At 44.0% G+C, this 19,392-nt stretch overlaps 2 protein-coding genes across 2 annotated transcripts in view; one reads left to right on the top strand and one right to left on the bottom strand.

Moving 5' to 3' along the window:
- The window catches only part of rab11al (RAB11a, member RAS oncogene family, like), a 21,943-nt gene extending 11,685 nt beyond the window's left edge, over positions 1-10,258 (top strand). The window contains exon 5 of the mRNA XM_054781166.1: positions 1,627-10,258. Within this exon, the coding sequence (XP_054637141.1) occupies positions 1,627-1,766 (140 nt within the window). The 3' untranslated portion in view covers positions 1,767-10,258. The remainder of the gene's footprint in view (positions 1-1,626) is intronic.
- On the bottom strand, positions 2,632-19,392 carry mex3a (mex-3 RNA binding family member A). Its single transcript, XM_054781163.1, has 2 exons — positions 18,885-19,392; positions 2,632-14,727 (listed from the first exon to the last, which is right to left on the bottom strand). Exons 1-2 carry the CDS (start codon positions 19,315-19,317, stop codon positions 13,577-13,579), a joined length of 1,584 nt encoding a protein of 527 aa, XP_054637138.1. The 5' UTR covers positions 19,318-19,392; the 3' UTR covers positions 2,632-13,576.

Raw genomic sequence — 19,392 nt, 5'->3', positions numbered from 1 at the left:
GAGACGTAAACCGCGCACCTGACGGAGCGTCACGTCACGTGGAGACGTTAGCATCAGACTGCCTACTGGACACACACAACCTATGTCTAATTATGGGATGTAATCTCATGTTTAGTGACTGTTATGTCATTAATATACACTTATACGGAAGCTGTATCAAACCATTCTGCCTTTATGAACATAAACGTGCCACGCAGTCGGGGGCGGACCTTCACCAAGGCCTGAATAATTGTTACTTGTTGGTTGATGGAGGATGACCCAAAATGGCTTCCTGAGTTTGCCATGGAGTTGAACCGTAACTGTGCTGCGTAATAACACAACTGCAAAAATAAACACAATGAATTAATATCTTTCTAACGGTCACAATTAAAACAAGGCGTTAGCCTGATAGCTGTGCAGGGAGTGTATCGCTCGGGGACCTATACAAAGTAATTTTTCGCTGGCTATTAAGGACAGACAGAATGGTGCATGGCGGCTTGAAATGATTTGTTGTTGTTTTTTATTCTGCAATATGTAATCATGTGAAAATGGAAGACACCCCACAGTGTAATGTTTGTACTCCTGAAGCACTGCACGCAAAAGGACAAAAGAAAATTTGTCACGACATGCACCCCTGCTGTGTTGCCTGTGCTATTATCTTCCTGACAATTACGCTGTTACACTGTTATTACACCCCCAGAAGTTGAATTGACTTGAAATTTCTCACACAGCTCAATGCACTCTACACAAACACTGGCTGTAACCTTTAGGCATTGCCGCCATCACGCACAAGGAGTGGGATTTAGCAGCTAATCGTTTATTTTAAGGGACTGTTTTCAACACAATGGGAGCTGCAGCGCTCAGACGCTGTCTCTGAATGGCATGGTCTTCTCCAGCAGATATCTGCAACTGTGTGTCGGATGGACAGCACGTTAAGTCTCCACTCCACGCCTTCCTCTCCCAGTCAAGTTTGACAAAGTCGGCCGGAAGCATTGCATGCACCTTGTGGCGGCATAGCCAGCGAATAGCGCAGTCAAGAACATTAGGTGCATTCATAGACATTTGGTCATTACCGTATTCTTAAAAAAAATGTTCCCAGGCAAAGACCCGCGACACACTGAAAATGGTGCCACAACCCACCAGTTGAGAACAGCTGTCTTCGAAGACGTTTCACCCCTCATCTAAGCAGGCTTCATTAGTTCATGCTCAAAGACTAGATAGGACAGCTCTTGTCTGAGGTGATCTTTTAAAGTAGAACAGAAACACACACACACCCAACCAAGAATGGTTTCACTCTTTTGGGATGCAAAGTGACAATGGTTATTGTGGAATGAGACCTCTGCCAGCCAATGACAGTCATTGGGCTAATATCACCCTCGTTAGTATTCCATCCAGATGTAACGATGGTCATGGGGGCACCTGAAAGCAAAAGTGGCTGTGCCGTGTCGGAGGAGAAATGATTGAAACTTTGAGGAAGGGATGGATGGACAGCATTGTATGTGGGGGAAGAGGTGTTGTCTCAGACCTCCCCCTCTGTTCAGAGATGGTTTGTCAACCTTGACCTAGATGGCCTCTCTCACTCCCATTTTGAACCAGATTTTGAACTTCCTCGTCGACACGTGTGTCACGTTTTACGTCTCCCCACAGCCATCTACAACATCGTGTCGCAGCGGCAGATGTCAGGACGGAGCGACTCAGACTTCTCGCCTGCCTCCAACGTCGTGCCCATCACAGTGGAGCCCACCCAGAACACGTCCAGTAAGGGCATGTGCTGCCAGAATAACTGACCGCCTGGCGCCGCCGCTGCCGACCTCTTCCTTCATTGCCGTGTTTGGGCAGAAAGCGAGTTAGACTAAGACAGAGAGGCAGACGTGGCGAGGAGAAGAAGAGGTGGGTACCAATGACCACTTCACACAAGGACTACTGTAGTTGTTTTAGGGAGGGAGGGAGGGGGTTTAGGTGTTCAGAATGGAGGAGAGGTCGGGAAACGTGATAAACAGACGTGCGGCGCACAGGAAGTTTAGCAGTTCCACTCTCGGCTCCATCAGCAATTTTTCTTTAAAGCAAGACCGCTCCATAATCAAGAGCTGATTGGCAAATCTCATGCTAGTTTTTTTTTGTTTTGTTTTTTTTTTACAAATCGCATTCAAATTTGTCTTCCATCACCGGAACATTCCCAAAGACTGAACTGCCACCACTCCCCCAATAGATGTTTGACGTCTACAAAGACATATTTATTGAACACTAGACGATGTTGTTTTCAAATAATTCAGCCATTAAAATCTACCAGTAAATGAACAAATTAGTAGAGGAGCATTGCAGCGGATGAAGATCTTGTGAGGACATCGACATAGCTGTCCATGCGGGGACATGTCATCCTAAATGCTGGGATTTTAAGACTTTTTTTTTTTATTCTTCTTGTCTTCTTGGTGATTTCCTGCTTACATGAGTCACACCCTTAAATGAGAAGGGGTGTAGCTGCTTTCTTATAATTGGGGATGGGGCTGCCTCGTGTAGGGTTCAAGCGATAGTGAGGCCCCACGGTCCAGCCGGACTACTCCCTCTTCTCCTGCTTTCTGTCTAACTGGACCAGGAGACCAGAATTTTTAAAAAATGTTTTGCCTTGCAGGATCCCCCTCGTGCTTGCTCGTCTTTGCTCGGGCGGGCGGGGCTTGGGGGGCCGCTGAGACAGGTTATTTGTGTTTGTAAGTAAGGGTTTGATTTAAAAATGTGTGCACACAATCAGTTGACAGTTGTGTTGCCTTCACGGGTCTTAAACTGGGTGGTGTAGGTGAGGGCTTTTTGTTGAAAAACACACAAAAATCATTTATTCTAATATATGTGTATTGGACTGCATCTGTATAAATAAATCTCATTTGTAATAGACCGTTTCTAATCTAGTCTCCTTGGCACAACAAACATATTCAATGCATTCACTTATTGTGATCACTAATCAGAGAAAACTGACTTTGTAGCAGTTCAGTTTGATGATTTTATGTCTGCTCCATTGCACAAAAATGCACTGACAACTGCTCTTTTGATAGCTGAGACGAGTGCACAATTTTTATTTAACCCTTTCAACTTGCAAATTATGAAATATTGCATATTTTAAACGGGCCGCACGGTGGTCTAGTGGTTAGCATGTTGGCCAACACAGTAACAGTCTGGGTTCGATTCTGCCTTGGGCATTTCTGTGTGGCGTTTGCATGTTCTCCCCGTGTGTGCGTGGGTTTTCTCCGGGTACTCCGGTTTCCTCCCACATCCAAAAACATGCAGGTGAGGTTAATTGGTGACTCTAAATTGTCCATAGGTATGAATGTGAGTGTGAATGGTTGTTTGTCTGTGCCCTGCGATTGGCTGGCCACCAGTCCAGGGTGTACCCCGCCTGTCGCCCGAAGTCAGCTGGGATAGGTTCCAGCATGCCTCATGGCCCTAATGAGAAGAAGCGGTATAGAAAATAGATGGATGGCATATTTTAAACCCCCTGACAAAATGATTTAGCACAGTCATGAACAGTGACTTTTTTTTTTGCCTTTCATCTAAAACAGAAAGTACATTTGTGCAAAAATTACATATTTAAATAATGTAATCACATGTAAATAATTTAATTTATTATATATCCAATTATGATTTTGAAACTTGAGTTCCAGCAGTTCAGTCAGTTTGGTTTTTTTGGGTGTTTAGAAACTCATCCTAACTGCTCATTTCAACCATTTAGAAGTGAATGACATTTCTCAAAGCTTAACTGGATAAGCTTTATCCAGTATAATATTTTTCTTTCATTATTCACACCATAATAAATACGGTACATTTAATAAAATAAAAAGCACCACTCATCCATCTGTCAGGGTTCATTTTCATTTTGTTGTTTTTATTAGAAACATTTACAATACATCTCGTATCTTGGAAAAATAACAAAGAACCAGAACTAACATGGAGCAGATACAATAATAATTAATAATAATAATAATAATAAAAATGTCTTCCAAAAATGTAATTCACCAAAAAAACGTGTGCTATAAGAAATAAACCTGCAATATCACATGCCTGGTCGGGCATGGCACACTGTAACAGAGTTCAAAGATTTTTTTTTCCATTTTTTTTCTTTCTTTTTTTTTTTTTTTGTGTTCGCATCCATCAAAAGTTGACGGTCAGCCACAGAGCGCCACGCAGGCAACCCTCTTTCACCGTTCACAGGGAAACCAGAAACTAACACCAGGCGTTGACGCTGGCCCGTAAACTAATGCACTACCACCACTATTAGACCGGCATGAAACACACCTACTGTGCTGCAAATATTGGAAACGCTACCAAAAGACAAACTGTCAGACCGTATCGGCCTCTTCGGAGGAAGATCGCAGGTTTTCGACCGGGGACGGGGCGCCACTTGAGTCCCTTCGCGCATGCAGCAGGAGAATGTGACGTTGGCTGTCAAGTTTTCAAACTACTGGAAGTTCAAGTGGATTTGCTGTGAGGCGATAGGAGATGTTTTGACGCGGGGACTGAGGTGGCGTCCTCGTCTGCCGTCAAACTTGTCAACTTTTGACCTCCGAAGAGACTCCCGACTATGAAAATCTACAGAGGTGGAGCGACGAAGGGAGAAACCCTTTACGCTGCTCCTCCCACCTAAGTGACCATACGACATACATGCAAACTAGTACAGTAATGATCCTGGTGTGTGTGTGTGTGTGTGTGTGTGTGTGTGTGTGTGTGTGTGCGCACGTGCGTATGTATGAGTGTGTGTGTGTGAGCATCTACTTACATAGATCTACTACGCTTTCACTTCACCTCACCAGCAAAAAGTGGCTGCGGTGTTGGATCCAAGTTCAAGCAGGACCACTAACCAACTAATCAGGCCTTCATCAAGCTGCTCTGTCGCTGTCAATCAAAAACTTGAGTAGTAGATGTCCAAAATGAAAAGTGTATGTTGCAGTCCTGGCGTGTTGTGCTAACGTTTGAATTCCAAGAAGCCAGTTTGTTTCACAGAGGAAATGTAACGTAACGTGTGTCAGTCAGTACTATGGGGTTCCTTGAAGGCATATATGTGTGTATGGGCAAGGGGGGGGCGGGGTTACAGATGATATCATCGAGGCACAAGATTGATGCTCTGCGACTAAAATATCTCCAAATTCTAAAAAATAGTCTATTCTGTCGTCCACGTGTGTGAAGTTAACTGTCATAAATAAAACTTCTCCATTTACGTAGAAACTGACTTCCCCCCTCCCCGTTTAGAAATATATTAACTTCTTGTCATTTTTAATTAAAAAACAAAACGTCTTTTAAATATGTTGCTTCATTTGTTTCCATAAATAACATCCAGATACTGACTTTTTTCCTCTGCGTTCTAAGAAATAAAAACCAATGTTAGCAAAATAGATTACAGAAACTGTAATATGTTTTTTTTAAAGTCATTTTAAGTTACTTTGTATAAATGTATGTGGAAGAACTCAAATATAGTCTGAACTTGTCACAAATTCTTTCCCCTTCCCCCAAAAAACAAAAACTTAAAGCTTGTAATAAAAAAAAGGAGTGCATTAAGTCGTGTTTTTTTTTTGTTTTTTTAAATCTTTGTACATTCAAATGCGTTACTTGCTTGACGTGAGATTTCGTAAAAGTTGGTTACAGTTGCGTAAGTGCATCCATTGAGAATAAGGATTTCCTATCACTCCTTCAGAGGGATCCTACATAAATGCATAAACTTTCATATCAAGAAAAAACATCAACAGTTTCTACTTTTACTAGAACAGAAAGCGTAATACAATATCGGAATGAATAATACTACGAAGAAATTAACGACTCCAGCGTCGCCACGAGTCAGCGCACCCTTTAGCCCCGAGTATTTCATACTGGGCGAGCTGCACAAATGAAACTTAACACCTACAAGCATATTCTTATTTCGTGTATCGATTAAACTACGCTGCAAATATACGACTTTTTTTTTTCCCAAACCCACGTTCGCCTTGAGGAGGTGGTAAAGCTTTTTTTATTGAGTCCTTTATGCGGATAAATCTTAGCTACGATCTCTTGCTAACATGCAGGCAAAAACCTTTCAAAGTCGGCGGCGCTCCGAAAAAGAGCGCTACGTCGTCGCCCGCGGCACGCTTCTAGCTGCGGCCGAGGGGCACTGCCCCTCCTTTCAGCTTGTGGGGGGGTGCGGCGCCTTGTCAGCTGCACGCCTCCCAAACTGAAACCTGATATGCTTTTGTTTCACAGACTTGCTTTTGCAAAATAAATGAACACTGGACTGAAGCTGTGTCTCAAATCCAATACTTTCGTCAGTACACTTCCATCCGGTATACTGCATACGCTGTGTACTTAACTTGACAGTGTATGTCCCAAATTGATTACGGTCGGAAATGACGATCGCAGTATTTAACTGTTTCTCCTTCTCTCCTTTTTTATGGTGAATTGCAACCACTCGATCATTTGGTACGTCTGCTTTTTGCCCACTTGTTGATTTTTGCAATAATATAAACAAAATGTATTCGTTTTTTTATGACTATGATTGAGGATTGTACTGTATTTTCCGGACTATAAGTCGCACTTTTTTCATAGTTTGGCTGGTCCTGTGGCTGTATATCAAAATATATATTTATGTAATTGAACATGTTTTTAAATTTTAATTCATTCTGACTGATATGAACCAGGGAATGAACATTACCTTTGACGGCCACAAGGGGCTGCTGTAGGCTTGGATTCATTGATGTGGGATGTGATTGGAAGCTCGGTGAACTTGCTTGGCGCTAACTTGCTTGTCGGGCTCACTGGCTTATTTTAGTTTAGCCTATTCCACCTGCCAGGTATGTTCTTTATGATATTGCGAAGCTCAATAACTGTTCATGTGTAAAGTTAACATAGCACACAACTATTCAGCCTTTTAACTTGTCTTCCCAGATTTAATGTATGAATTTTGTGAGATACATTCTTTAAAAAATCCGACTTATATTCCGATGCGACTTATATGTTGTTGTTTTTTTTCCCTCTTCAGGACCAATTTTTTGACCAATGTGACTTACAGTCCAGAAAATATGGTACCTGTTTCTTCCTCTTTCCTTTTTGATTGGTGAACTGCAACCACTTGAAGCATTTTCACCAACATTTACAATGCCCACTTTATTTATTTATTTTTTGCAATAACTAGAACAGAATTTATTACTTTTTTTCGCTTGCGTGTAGATGTGGTAGTCCCGCACCTTTCGCTACGAAGACAAGATGGCGACTATTGAAGGTTGTACCGTCTTTTCTGGACTATAAGTCCCAGTTTTTTCATAGTTTTGCTGGTTTTGCGACTTACACTGTATATCAAAATTTATATAATTGAGCACGTTTTTAAATTTTTATTTATACTGACTGACAGCCACAAGAGGGTGCTGTAGGCTTGGAGTCAGTGGATGAGATTGGGAGCTTGGTGAAGTTGTACCTGCTTCTTCCTCTCTCCTTTTTTTAATGGTGAATTGCAACCACTTGGGGAAACATTTTGGGGAAACAATTTGGAACGCCCACTTTTTTCCTTTTTTTTTTTACAATAGTTAACCCAGAATTTTTAATTACTTTTTCTTGCTTGCATGTAGGTACGGTAGTCCTGCCCCTTCCGCTACAATTGAGGTTGGTAAGTGTCCAGCACAGCGCACTTACCACCATGAGTGTTTTGAGTGCACTCAACAGTCACAAAAGCGTGTGAATTGAAACACAGCATCAGTCTCCTCCTAATTTGGTCTTTGGCTACACGCCACTTCTGACCTTTCAGGCGTACTATGGCCTGAAAACAGGCAGCGCTAAAAAGAAGCGCGCCCTTTGCTTCGTCACCTGTGTGCTCCGCTTAATATTCAACATAACGTCACGCAGAAAAACCCTGAAGAGCACAGCAGCTATCTTATAACATCACGCTCCGTACACAAAGAGCTGTGGCTTGATATGAAACGCTAATATGCTAATAATCAAAGTCTGGATAGAATATTATTTCAACAACCGACTCGTTTTGTTTATTGCTTCTTATCCTAACGTACATAGAAAGTGATGTATTCATTCGGGGGTTATTACACATACAATTCATCGGAATTTGTATTTTAGATTGGATTTATACAGTAGAGGCTTCATAAAGGATATTATTATTACAGTTTATAGTCTGAGTCTTTTTTTTCATCTATATATTTGGATGAAATACTAAGTTAATCCCTTTGAAATAATATTTGTTACACGTATGGATCTATCTAATATACTATGAAGAGTCAAAAGAAGGATGGGTCGTGTATAATAAAAGGTTTTACTCTCCCTAAAACTTTTGTCGGAATGATGCAAAGCGGAAGCAGTCCTCGCGTATTTACAAAGCGAGCCCTCCGTTGTTGTGAAACAACGAGAAGGGCAAATAAAAATGATAGGGAATCCTTATGTGCATGTCTCGTCAAATCCTAGCAAATATTTCACCATCAGTGGTCGGTTTGGTATGAATGAAATGTTTGGTAAATAAGGTGCTTGAACTCGTTCGTCTTTGTGATTTCCTCGGTGCCCTCCTCCAAGCCGAGGTTCATTCACATTCTTTTACTCGAAAACACAAGTTGTTTCAGGGGGTGGTGCAATCCAAGGCCAGAATGTCAGTGTCATGGCAGAATAGCAAAATATTAAGGCAGAAAACAACAATAAAAAATACAAATAATTAACTGGACGTGCTGTGCAATTTCTCCATAAAATGAGAACTACGCTTTATTTTTATACTCTCCCTTCATAGAACGTAAGGTACTTTTATTTTGAAAGAACAGTGCTCTCTTTGCCTCCAAAGAGTGCGTTCACATTTGTCGTGTTTGGTTCGGTTCAAAGGAACTCTGGTGCATTTAGGCTATCATCCCGACCCCGGTGTAATAACGAGCCATGCGGCCTCATCGCAGTCTTCTAACAAGCGCTACTGCGCATGCGTTTATCCCTTTTTGAAGGAATCTTTCATGTGAGTACAATCTTTACACCTAATAATGCTACAGTAGTGTATTTTGTCATTTACTATACATGTTTTGCACAAGGGGTGTCCAAACTTTATCCAGCGAGGACCACATAGAAAAATGAGAGGATGCAAGGGCCACTTGCATCGCTCTTTGCTGTTTTTCCCCATTTTGGGGTTTTTCTTCATTTTCCAAATGTTTCAGCTGTCTTCTTAAATCATCTTTGTAAATGTTCTTTCCCATAATATTTTGACTTTATTCCCAACCCAATTTTCCAAAAAGTACTACTTTGTTGTGTTTTGTTTTGTTTCTCATGTTACAACTTTTAGACTTTCTTTTCATAACTTCTTCCGCAACCTAACTTTCCAAAACTTTTTATTTTGTTTCTCATAATATTTTAAAAATAACTTAAAAAAAACATAATAATAACATTATAACTTAAAAAAAAATGTATTTTTTTCTTTCATATTTCAACTTTATGCTACTAAAATAATGTTACTTTTCCTCATCATTTTACAATGTTATTCTTGACTTTTTCGTGTTAGATTACAACTTCCTTCTTCTAATATTTTGACTTTATTCTTGTAAAATGGCTGCTGATTTTTCCATTTTTTCTGCTGCTGTTTTTTTTTTTTTTTTTTTAGAATGTGCTGCAGGCCAATAAAACAGACAAGGGCTGCAAATGGCCCTCCTTTTACACTCTAACATACATATCATGTATATGTAAATATACATGTTGTACACTACAACCTATTAAACGCTGGCCCTTACAATTGTTTAGGTCAGGGGTGTCCAAAGGACATTTGCGGCCTGTGGCAGATTTTTTTTTTTTTTATCGACCCTATGCACCTTTTAAAAAATACAATTTAAACAAGTAAACTAACAAAAACAACAAGAAAAATTGGAAAAAAGAGCAGTAATTTTACAAGAATAAAGTAGAGATATTCGGATAAGGTCATATTGTTAATGTAAAAAATTGTAACATCACGGCAAAAAAACGTACGAGCATAATGTCGTAATACTATGAGGAAAAAAGTCATTTTCACAGTAATTTGCGCAACAATTTTCGCCATATTAGTAACAAACAAAGAATAAAGTTGCAATTCTTAGGAAAAAAAGGTTGGAATATTGAGGGAATAAAGTCACAGTATTTTGAAAAAAATGTTCAAGAAGTCAGTGGAAATATTTGTAAAACTGAAAAACAGCAACAGCAAAAATGGTCAAACAAGCAGTGGACAAAAAGTACTAATACACTTTGTGATCTGTAACGGAATCTTGAAATATATACAGTATACAGTAACTTGTTAGCATATCTACATGGGTTGGGTTACAAAATGTAAAATATCAAAGTATCATTTGATTTTCCAGTTTGCGACCCGTGCCGGGAAAAGTTTGGACACCCCTGATTTAAGTTATGATATTCATGTGAACGTGTGGAAAACGTGCTTATATAGCAGCATCTACTTATGCATTAGTTAGATAGCTGCATGGACAACTCAAATCCACACTATCACGCTAATAGGAACGTTACTACATCGCCGCGCACCAAACACCAAGTAACTGAACTCTCGTGTGGTTCGGTGGGCTTGAGCTCAAATGTGAGTGCTGCACGGAACAAAGACACGGACCAGTGTTAAAATGACAGCAAAAAACATGCAGGAATGACAAATATGTAAGAGAAAATGCCTTGGAAGCTTTTTAAAAGTATATTTGAGAAGGCTTTGTTGAAATCTAAGCTGGTAAATATAGCAGAATATTTTTTTAAAACCTGCGGATTCAAGCCAGCGGACGGCGTTTTGGTTCTGAATATTTGAGTTACGTCACATAATAAGTCCTGACTTAATGCCAGCGGTGTCCAAAGTGCGACCCGGGGGCCATTTTTGTCCAGCAGCTCATTTTTAATTGGCCCTCTGTATATTGCAAAAATAAAATAAATTAATTTTTAATGAGATATATTATTAAATACAGTGGAAGTGAAAACTGAAACATGAAAACTGAGGCAATTTTTCCCATAGGAAATCATGTAAAACAAATTAATCCGTTCCAGAGAACAGTTATCGTTTTACATGCAGAAAAAAAATGTAAATAATTATTTTGGGTTATTTAGCAGTTGCACTCAGTTAAAAAATGTACAGACAGTGAGTGGTGCTTTGTTTGGGCCCTCGACTTTACGGAACTATACAGTGCAGGGTAACGTGCAATATTGTACGAAAACAGACTGGGGAGTACGAAAAACGAGGTTTGCCTGCATGACACTAATTAACACAGCTTAAATGTGGATGTTTTCTTCAGGTAGTTTAGCATATATTGACCTAGCATCTTTAATATTCACAATGTATCAAAGTGGCCCCCGCATCCTTCCATATTCTGGACACCCCAGCGTTATGTTCTTTACTGCACAGCCCACGTGTACCAAAGTGTGCACCGAGAATCTTTTTTGGTCTGGACCAAAGCACCGAACCACAAGTGTGAACACAGCCTCAGAGGAGTGGGGGTGGGGTGGGGGTGTCTCTTGAGGGTGTGGGTGTATACATGTTCTCCGGTGTCACCACTGGCCCCCACGTGACAACAAGCCCCAACTTGCCGCTACCCTTTCTCCAGCCACATGCCCAACCCCTCCCTCCCTTTTATTCAACAGCTTAAGCCCCCCTACCCCACGCGCCCTCTTCTGAAATCCCCCGGGCTTGAGTCGTGCAGACGAAAGCGGGAAGGGGTGTGTGGGGGGGTGTAATTTGATTCTGCTTAAATGGGGCGTTTCCTTTGCTTTCCTGTCAATTACAATTGTCTGATTTTCATTCATTCAATGGGGAGGGGCCGGGTGGCGGGTCTTCTATTGGCTGAGGCCCCAGTATCCATAGTGAAGGGGCAGCTGCAGGACGGGCCCTGCACAGTCGCCAGCCCGCATCATGGAGGGAGGGTGGCGGTTAAGGACAAGTGGGAGGGGGCGGGGCCTTGTGGAAACTTCGATCGGTGCTGCTGCTGCTGTCACGTAAACCCTGTTAGAATTTCACAGCGCCACAGTGTGTGTGTGTGTGTGTATGTGAGTGAGGGGTGGGGGGGAATATCACACTACACCTCATGTGATCTTTTTTTTGTAAGACGACCACATGTTTTTCATCAAGTATCAAGCGTCCACCTCAGATTTTAGTCAAATCAAGCATGTGTGTGTGTGTCTGTGTGTGTGCTTGTGTGTACGTGTGTGTGTTGGCTAGGACAAAGGATGCCCCCGTTCCTCTTCTATGCATCATATAAAAGAGTGGACTTCAGTTCACTCTGTGCCTGTAACAGTGGGGCGTAGCCTTAAAATACCCCCACCCCCGGTTGCCTCAGCCCCTTACGGTCTGCACCTGGACCAGCATATTTGCCTAATTATCAAAGAGCAGTTGTCGTCGCTATCAGGCCGAAACAATAATCCCCCTCCTCAGTGAGGGCCCTCTGTAGCCAATGATCTCACTGTAAGCAGCAGCAGAGGAGCTGGGGAGGGATGGGCGGGGTGGGTGGTGGTGGTGTGGGGGTGTTACAAAGAAAGGTGGCCAGATGAGACCTCCACGGTGGGGTCAAAGCCACAGCGGGGCCATGAAGTACCTGCCCCTGTGCAGCTCGGCTCATTACCGACCAGACGGCTCGGCTCACGCGTGATGCTGCTGGAGAACACACGCCATGATTATTATTAATAATAATATAACTGCTTGTTCTCGTTTTAGTGGAGACATCCCCTTTAGTATTGTCTCGCGACGGCGGACGAATGACCACGCCAGACAATACCGCGTGGTTTAAGGTGGCTAGGAAACAAGTCCGTGGAGGGGAGGGGGGCACGTTAAGGGGGTTTGTATATAGGAGGCGGCGGCCAACTGGACGGATTCCAAGGCTTTGGGGCCTCACAAATTAAATCAGCGCTTTAAGCTACGAGGAGCGAGCGTCACTGAATCTTTTCAGCAAATTACAGTGAGCGATGTGTAATCAATGGCCGCTGTGATGAAATTCACTCATTTCAACCGTCGCTGTGAACAATGGCACCAATGAAACCTCACCAATTATGACAAATAAGTGATGTAATGTCCCGTCCCTTTAAGAGGGAAAAAAAAGTATGGGAGATATGTTGTCTGGTTTCGATTGCAAGGCTTTGACTAAACTATTCACATTTTCTCTTTGCGGATTTCAATCTATTGTCAAAGCTTCATAAAAGGATTAGTTTACCATCAAATTTGAAGGTTTGATTGACAAGTTTTCCAACTGTGATGATTGTATGGTGCGGTGCATTGAATATTTTACCTCCACAATCATCCGCTTCCTTCCATTTAAACCCACTTCATGGCAACATAAAAGTGTAAGAATAAAATGTTCACATTACGTCTGCCTGCGCTGTGATTCATGAAGGAAAAACAGCTGCAGTCCCACAAAAAAAACCTGAAAAGGTACTATACTTCTCTTATAAACAAAACTTTTATAAAATATATATGCATATATATGTATATAAAAGAAAAACTTAAAAATATTTCTTATACTTTTTAGCAAAGCAAGCAGTGCCTTCTAAAATATCTGCTTGTTTTAAAATTTTCTGAAAAAAACAAACGTGTATCATAATAATAGTAATAATAATTACCGTAATAAGAGCAAATCATGACCCAATAAACGACAAAACAAAAGATAAAAACGGACATGGTTTCTTAGGAGAATATTCGAATGGCCTGCGTGACCTGTGTGTGGCACACGGGGCACTCGGGGTGGTTCAGCTCACAGATCCGGATGGCGCACTCCATGCAGAAGAGGTTATGGCCGCAGGGCACCAGGGCGGCCGTCACCTTGCTCTCAAAGCAGGTCATGCAGTCCCGCACGGTGGCCGGCGGTGAGTCCGGCACGGGGAGGCGCCCGGGGAAGCTGCCCTCGCCAGCCGACGTGGGCTCGCTGTGGGCGCGGCGAGCCTGGGCGTGAGGCGAGCCGGACACAGTCCCGATGCTGGTGACTGACGAGTTAGTGGTGCCGCCACATGGCTCGGGCAGGCCCGGCGAGAGTCTGGTCAGGGGCAACGGGAGGCCTCCAAAGCTCTTGGAGCGCTGCTGGGCATAGAAGGCCATCTGCTTGGGGTAATCGGGGTCACCCCAGCTCTGGGTGCCCTCCGATCCAAAAAAGGAGCAAGGCTTCTCTCCAGAGCTGGAGAAGTTGCCCTTGTTGTAGACCCCGCCTCCCTCACTATCGCCACCCCCGCCCCCTCCGACCATGGCGTCTGAGAAGTTCTGGCGGTAGCTGCTGGTGAGAGGTTTGCGCTGGCCCCCCTGGAGGCCCCACACCTGCTGGAGACGACTCTCCAGACCGCTGCTGCTGCCCGCCGGGCTGGTTCCACCGTTGGGGCCCAGGCAGTCGTTCTCATTGTTGTGGTCGTGTAGGCCTCCTGTCCGGAAAGCGATGTGCGCTTCGATCTCCTCGCGGGCTCGCTCGGCGTTACTTGGCGACCCTGTGATTTCAAAGACAGGGTCGCGGTCTCGGCTGGGGGTGACGATGTACGTGCAGGTCTGCTGCTGGATGCGTTTGATGGTGGATCCTTTGGGCCCCACCACCAGCCCCACCACCCGGTACGGCACCCTCACCTGGATGGTGGTCTGGCCCGGCAGCGGTGTGGGCGGGGAGCCACTGAAGGACACCCCCAGCTTGTTGCGGGACGCCCTCAGCATGGAGAAGTGCTCGGCGGCCGAGATGATCTCTCGACGAGCGAGGGCCACGTCTTCCTTGCGGCCGGTGATCAGAAACACCGGCTCCTCTCCTCTGACCGGGGTCTTGATGTAGGTGTTGGTCTTGGCCCGCAGGGCTTTTATCTTGCAACCTGCAGACACACCAACATACATTTTTAAAACTGGAGCTCTCTCTGAAGCCAAAACCTCCACTAAGGTCTAACCCCAGTGTCGGTTTGGTGATGATAAAGACCACCGACTAGATTGGAATTTTTGACGTTTTTACTGGAAACAAACAAAGAAAAGTGGACTTTTTAGGTACCCTCTCTCAAATTGTTGTGATGATTGAGATCTCCAGCAGAAAAACAAGAGTTTATTTAAGCGCTTCCTTAAGATGTCCAGACCACGAGCTCGTGTTGTGGGCCGGAGGAGCAGCCGCAGATCTATTTGCAGCATCATGCTCATCCTGTGACCTCTCCTTGAACTCGCAACAGGCCACATCGGCCCTTGTTTTTGGGACGACTGTTGCTCTATGTTGATTTTTTATTTAATGAAGACAATACAGGGCAACAAAGCATGACGTGTGTGTGGAGAGGTTTTGACCTCTGTGTGAATCCATGAGGTGATAGGATGTGCTCATGTAGCATCCATGCAGAATGTATCGACTCAGATGGCCATTCAGAAAGTGAGCCAGCACCCTTGTTAAGTCCCGCACAATTATTGACAAGTCTTCCAGGTCTTTCTTGCCTCGGGCAAATCTTAAAGAGACCTGTGCTCCTTTATGGCTTCAGCACGAATCACCCAATGAGAGACGTTATTGTAAGGGAATCCTGTTTGCCTCCTGGCCTCTCAGGACAAGACAGGAAGTGCTTCTTTGGGGAGAAATCATACCCATACCCGGAACCTGCAAACAGCCATTGTGGTTATTTAATGAAGCTAATAGACGCCCTTGTGTCGCAGAGGATCGCGGCGCAACAAACTCCTACACGGCGCCTTTTAATCAGCCCAAATGAATGTCCCAATTAGACAATCATGTGTGAGCTCAACTGGGCAAAGATTAATCAAACACAACAAGAATTTACAGTCGCAGAAGATGCTTCATTTTCATCCGTGGCACCGTTCACAACAAAGGCGGCCACTGGTGAAGCCTTGTACGTTTGTCGGCCAGGAAGTGTACCCCGCTCCGTGTGACTCTTTCTTCACAACAGCCCTGCATTGAAGTCACGTTTACAACCGACAGGAAGGTTTGGTTGAATATTAGTAAAAAGCATATTTAAGCAAATTTTATTTTATTTTATTTTTTGCCTAAATTAAGCTTCTTAAAATGGCGAAAAATAAAATACAAATATAAGGCATTCAGAAGACGTTGTTTCCGGCGATATGTAGTATTCCAAACTGGTCACTAGGTGTCAGTAATGTTACATTGATGAGACAATAGCCACCGGAGGAAGTTCTGTCCAGAACAGAAAGAGAAAAAAAGGAACAACAAGGACATCTCCCAATGTTATCACGAGTGTATATTATGTCTTATTTTCTGTTATTATTTCTACGGTACTCTTTGGGTAATACGAGCGTAAAGGTGACTATAGGGGTGTTATTTCATGTCCAAAGGGCTCTAATAATAAACGTATTTAGAAGGTTGTAAACCGGTTTTCTATGCTCTATCTACGAATATATTCCATTTATAAATAAGGAATCCTACTTTTCACTTATTTTATGATAAATTCACTTATCACGGTCGGGTCTGGAACCAATTAACTGAGATAAACGAGGGATTACTGTAAAGATGACACACAAAACACTGCAATGGACACTAAATAGTTTTGAAGCGGTCTTTGGAATACCCGTCTTTGTGGTATATGCAGTGGTACCTCAGTTTTCGTTTTTAATGTGTTCCAAAAGTTTGGCAGAAAACCAACACGTGCGAAAACTACAGGTTGGTTTTCCCGTAGGAAATAATCAAAATCTAATGAAACCATTCCAGACACCCAACAATGTGAACACAAAATACATTTTATAGAGAATAATTATAGTTTACATGCAGAAAAGCATACAAAATAATTATAAATGAGGAATGGATGGAACTTATTGTTGATGCAGACTTCCCGTACATCCTGGCGAGATTGACACACGGAACAATACAGCAAACGAACTAGTTTGTTACGTGCAATATTGTACAAAAACAAAGGCAAAATTTTGGGGAAAATTTGAGCTGAAAATGTAATCAATCGAAAGCTTTGGGAATGTGACGTTACTAATGCATTTATTTTTTAAAGTTCCAAATGAAGACGACACACAAACGACTAAAATCATGATATGCATGCCACGCCACTAGTTGGCGATGTCACAGCACACCCGTGCGCCGATTCACAACAAAACTGATGCGATGCAACCTCATGAAGTACGCCGTTCCCGGTGACCCTCTCTTTTATGTTTCCAATGATTGCATTACACATTCTTTGTCCTTTTCTCCCCCTTTTAGACAATAGTAACCTGGTACCTGTTAAACATGGGAGACTTGGACAAGCTCTGCTTCTTCCTGCTCCCCTTCAGACATGTTGAATTGTGTCAACATGTGATTTACTTCAATGTAACTTTGTTAAGCGTGTTCAAAATCAACCATTTCTTTCACAATATTCTTATGTTCCAAATAAAAGCCGACACAAAAAACACGCCAGGCCACAAGGGGGGCAAAATCACCATGCACATGCACACAAAATAGTTTGGAAACGGGCTTTTGAACACGCTTCTTTGTCGTGTATATGGAATTAGTTGAAAGTAATGCATGCAAAAACACTACAAGTGTTCAGCTGTGTGTCCTCACGCATGTCCACACAGACGAACATGCTTGCATGGACATAATATGGCTTTTATTTTCAAATGTTTGCATTTGTAAGCTCCAGAATGACAATGTTACGTAAGCAAACGGACACCAGGTCACCGTTTTGATGGGATCTTGTGTAAACAGCCCCTTAAAACAAGTTTCATGCACCATATGTATACATCTGTGTCTTTGGGCCACCAATTACAATTCAGCGCCTGCAATGGAAGACAATGGGGGCCACTTTTACTGCAGAAATAAAATCCATATCAGCATAACACCCGAGCAGTAAAGTATCACTAAAAAGAAGCCCCCGTGTTTGTGACGGTCTGGAAATTAAGTTTATCCGGTGGTTTCTCTTTCTAAACCCCCCCACCCCCACCCCACTCACACACACACCTCCCAACCTGCTTCCTCCCTCGCCTCACTGGAGTGTGTGCAGGCTCAGAGGCGTGACTCCCATTCAAGCTTTTAGATGCCGCCCGTCGTGTTTGTGCCACTACCAGCGAGCGTGAAAGGGTGAAGTTCTACTGAAGCAACTTGGCTCCAAAACACCTGCGCCTGAGCTTTGCAGACAATAAGCACAAACACTTTTTTTGTTGTAAAATGCAAGCACCTGCTCCTTCTGTGTCTAGCTGAGTCACCCTGAAAGAGCATCCCATGTGCCGAGCAGCCATACTACTAGCTACATGCCCCCCTCCTACCCCCCCCCCCCCCCCAGCGCCCCGCCCCGCCACTTTCACACCTTTGTTTGACAGCTGCTGTCATTTAACTTCAACGCCAGCTTCAAAATGTGCAGTGTCGGAATAAGGCAGGAACATATTATGTGACAGGAATGTAACTTTTCCAACAAGAAGTGGGGGGGAGGGGAGGCCCACGCTGGCTGGCTGGCTGTTTCTATTGTCCAAATGTGTCAGTGGGCCATGAGTGCGCCACATAAACAACCAGCCCGATATCTTTTGGGAGGCACCCAACACATCCAAAACATCATCCCTGCCTGCTCCCTCTGCTCAGGGCCCAACCATTCACAGTGGAAGCCAACCCTCCTTTTTCCCCTAGTCCCCCCCGCCCCACCCCTGCTCACAACAGCACGTTGCCTTTTGAACAGTCTGGCGCGTCTCAGACGACAAAGGAAGCAAGTGCTCCAGTGACATTGATGGCGTGGATGTGGAATCATTCACCCGGGAGGGGCGGGCTGGGGTAAAGGAGGGGGTATGGGGGGTTTATGTTGCTTAAAAATGCCTGAGATGCTAAAATACTCCAAATAAACAATGATGATGATGATGCACACTGGAACTTGCAACAGTGAGGCAGGAAAAGTGGGAGGCTGATGTCTAATGGAAAGAAGGGGACGGGGGGCGGGGGGTGGGGGACACAAAAAACACACACACCACTCCCTTTTCTTTGTCAAATAACACCAGGTAACATTTTTGGGACGGGGGATGGTGGATGAAAAGCAGCAGGAAGATGCATGCTGGTAAAGTTTACCTTGCCTGCCCACTATCTCGGCCACATGTTCGGAGCTGGGCACTGGGACACATTCAGTGATGTTGCAGCCTCGTCCTTTGGGTTCACTGGACGAGCTCTCGTACAGGGCGCACAACTTGCTCTTCCCTTGCAGAATCGACGCGTCCCCCCCGCCGCCGCCGTGGTGGTGCTGGTGGTGGTTGTTGTTGTTGTTGTTGCTCCGGTCCTGCACTCCTGTCGTCGGGGCTCCGCCGCCGCCTCCGCTGCCGTCCTCGCCCTCGCCGAGCCCCAGCAGAGACAGCTGGCCCAGCGCGACCCGCAGGGCACGGGAGTCGTCCTCGTCGTCGTCGGGCGGCACCAGGAGAGCCTCGCCTCCGAAGCCGGAGCCGGCTAGATCCCCGCCGTAGCCCCCGTTTTTCTCCATGAGCCCTGCTAGAACCAGCAGGCTCGGCATGGCTAACAAAAGAGTGTGTGAGACAAAGACGAGGGGAAAGAGACTGGAGAAACAACCTCCTCTCTGCCGCCTCCT

The sequence above is a fragment of the Dunckerocampus dactyliophorus genome, chromosome 7 (assembly GCF_027744805.1).
Source record: "Dunckerocampus dactyliophorus isolate RoL2022-P2 chromosome 7, RoL_Ddac_1.1, whole genome shotgun sequence".
NCBI lineage: Eukaryota > Metazoa > Chordata > Actinopteri > Syngnathiformes > Syngnathidae > Dunckerocampus > Dunckerocampus dactyliophorus.
Note: the sequence above shows the minus strand (reverse complement) of the source record. Positions and strands in the feature narration are given on the sequence as shown.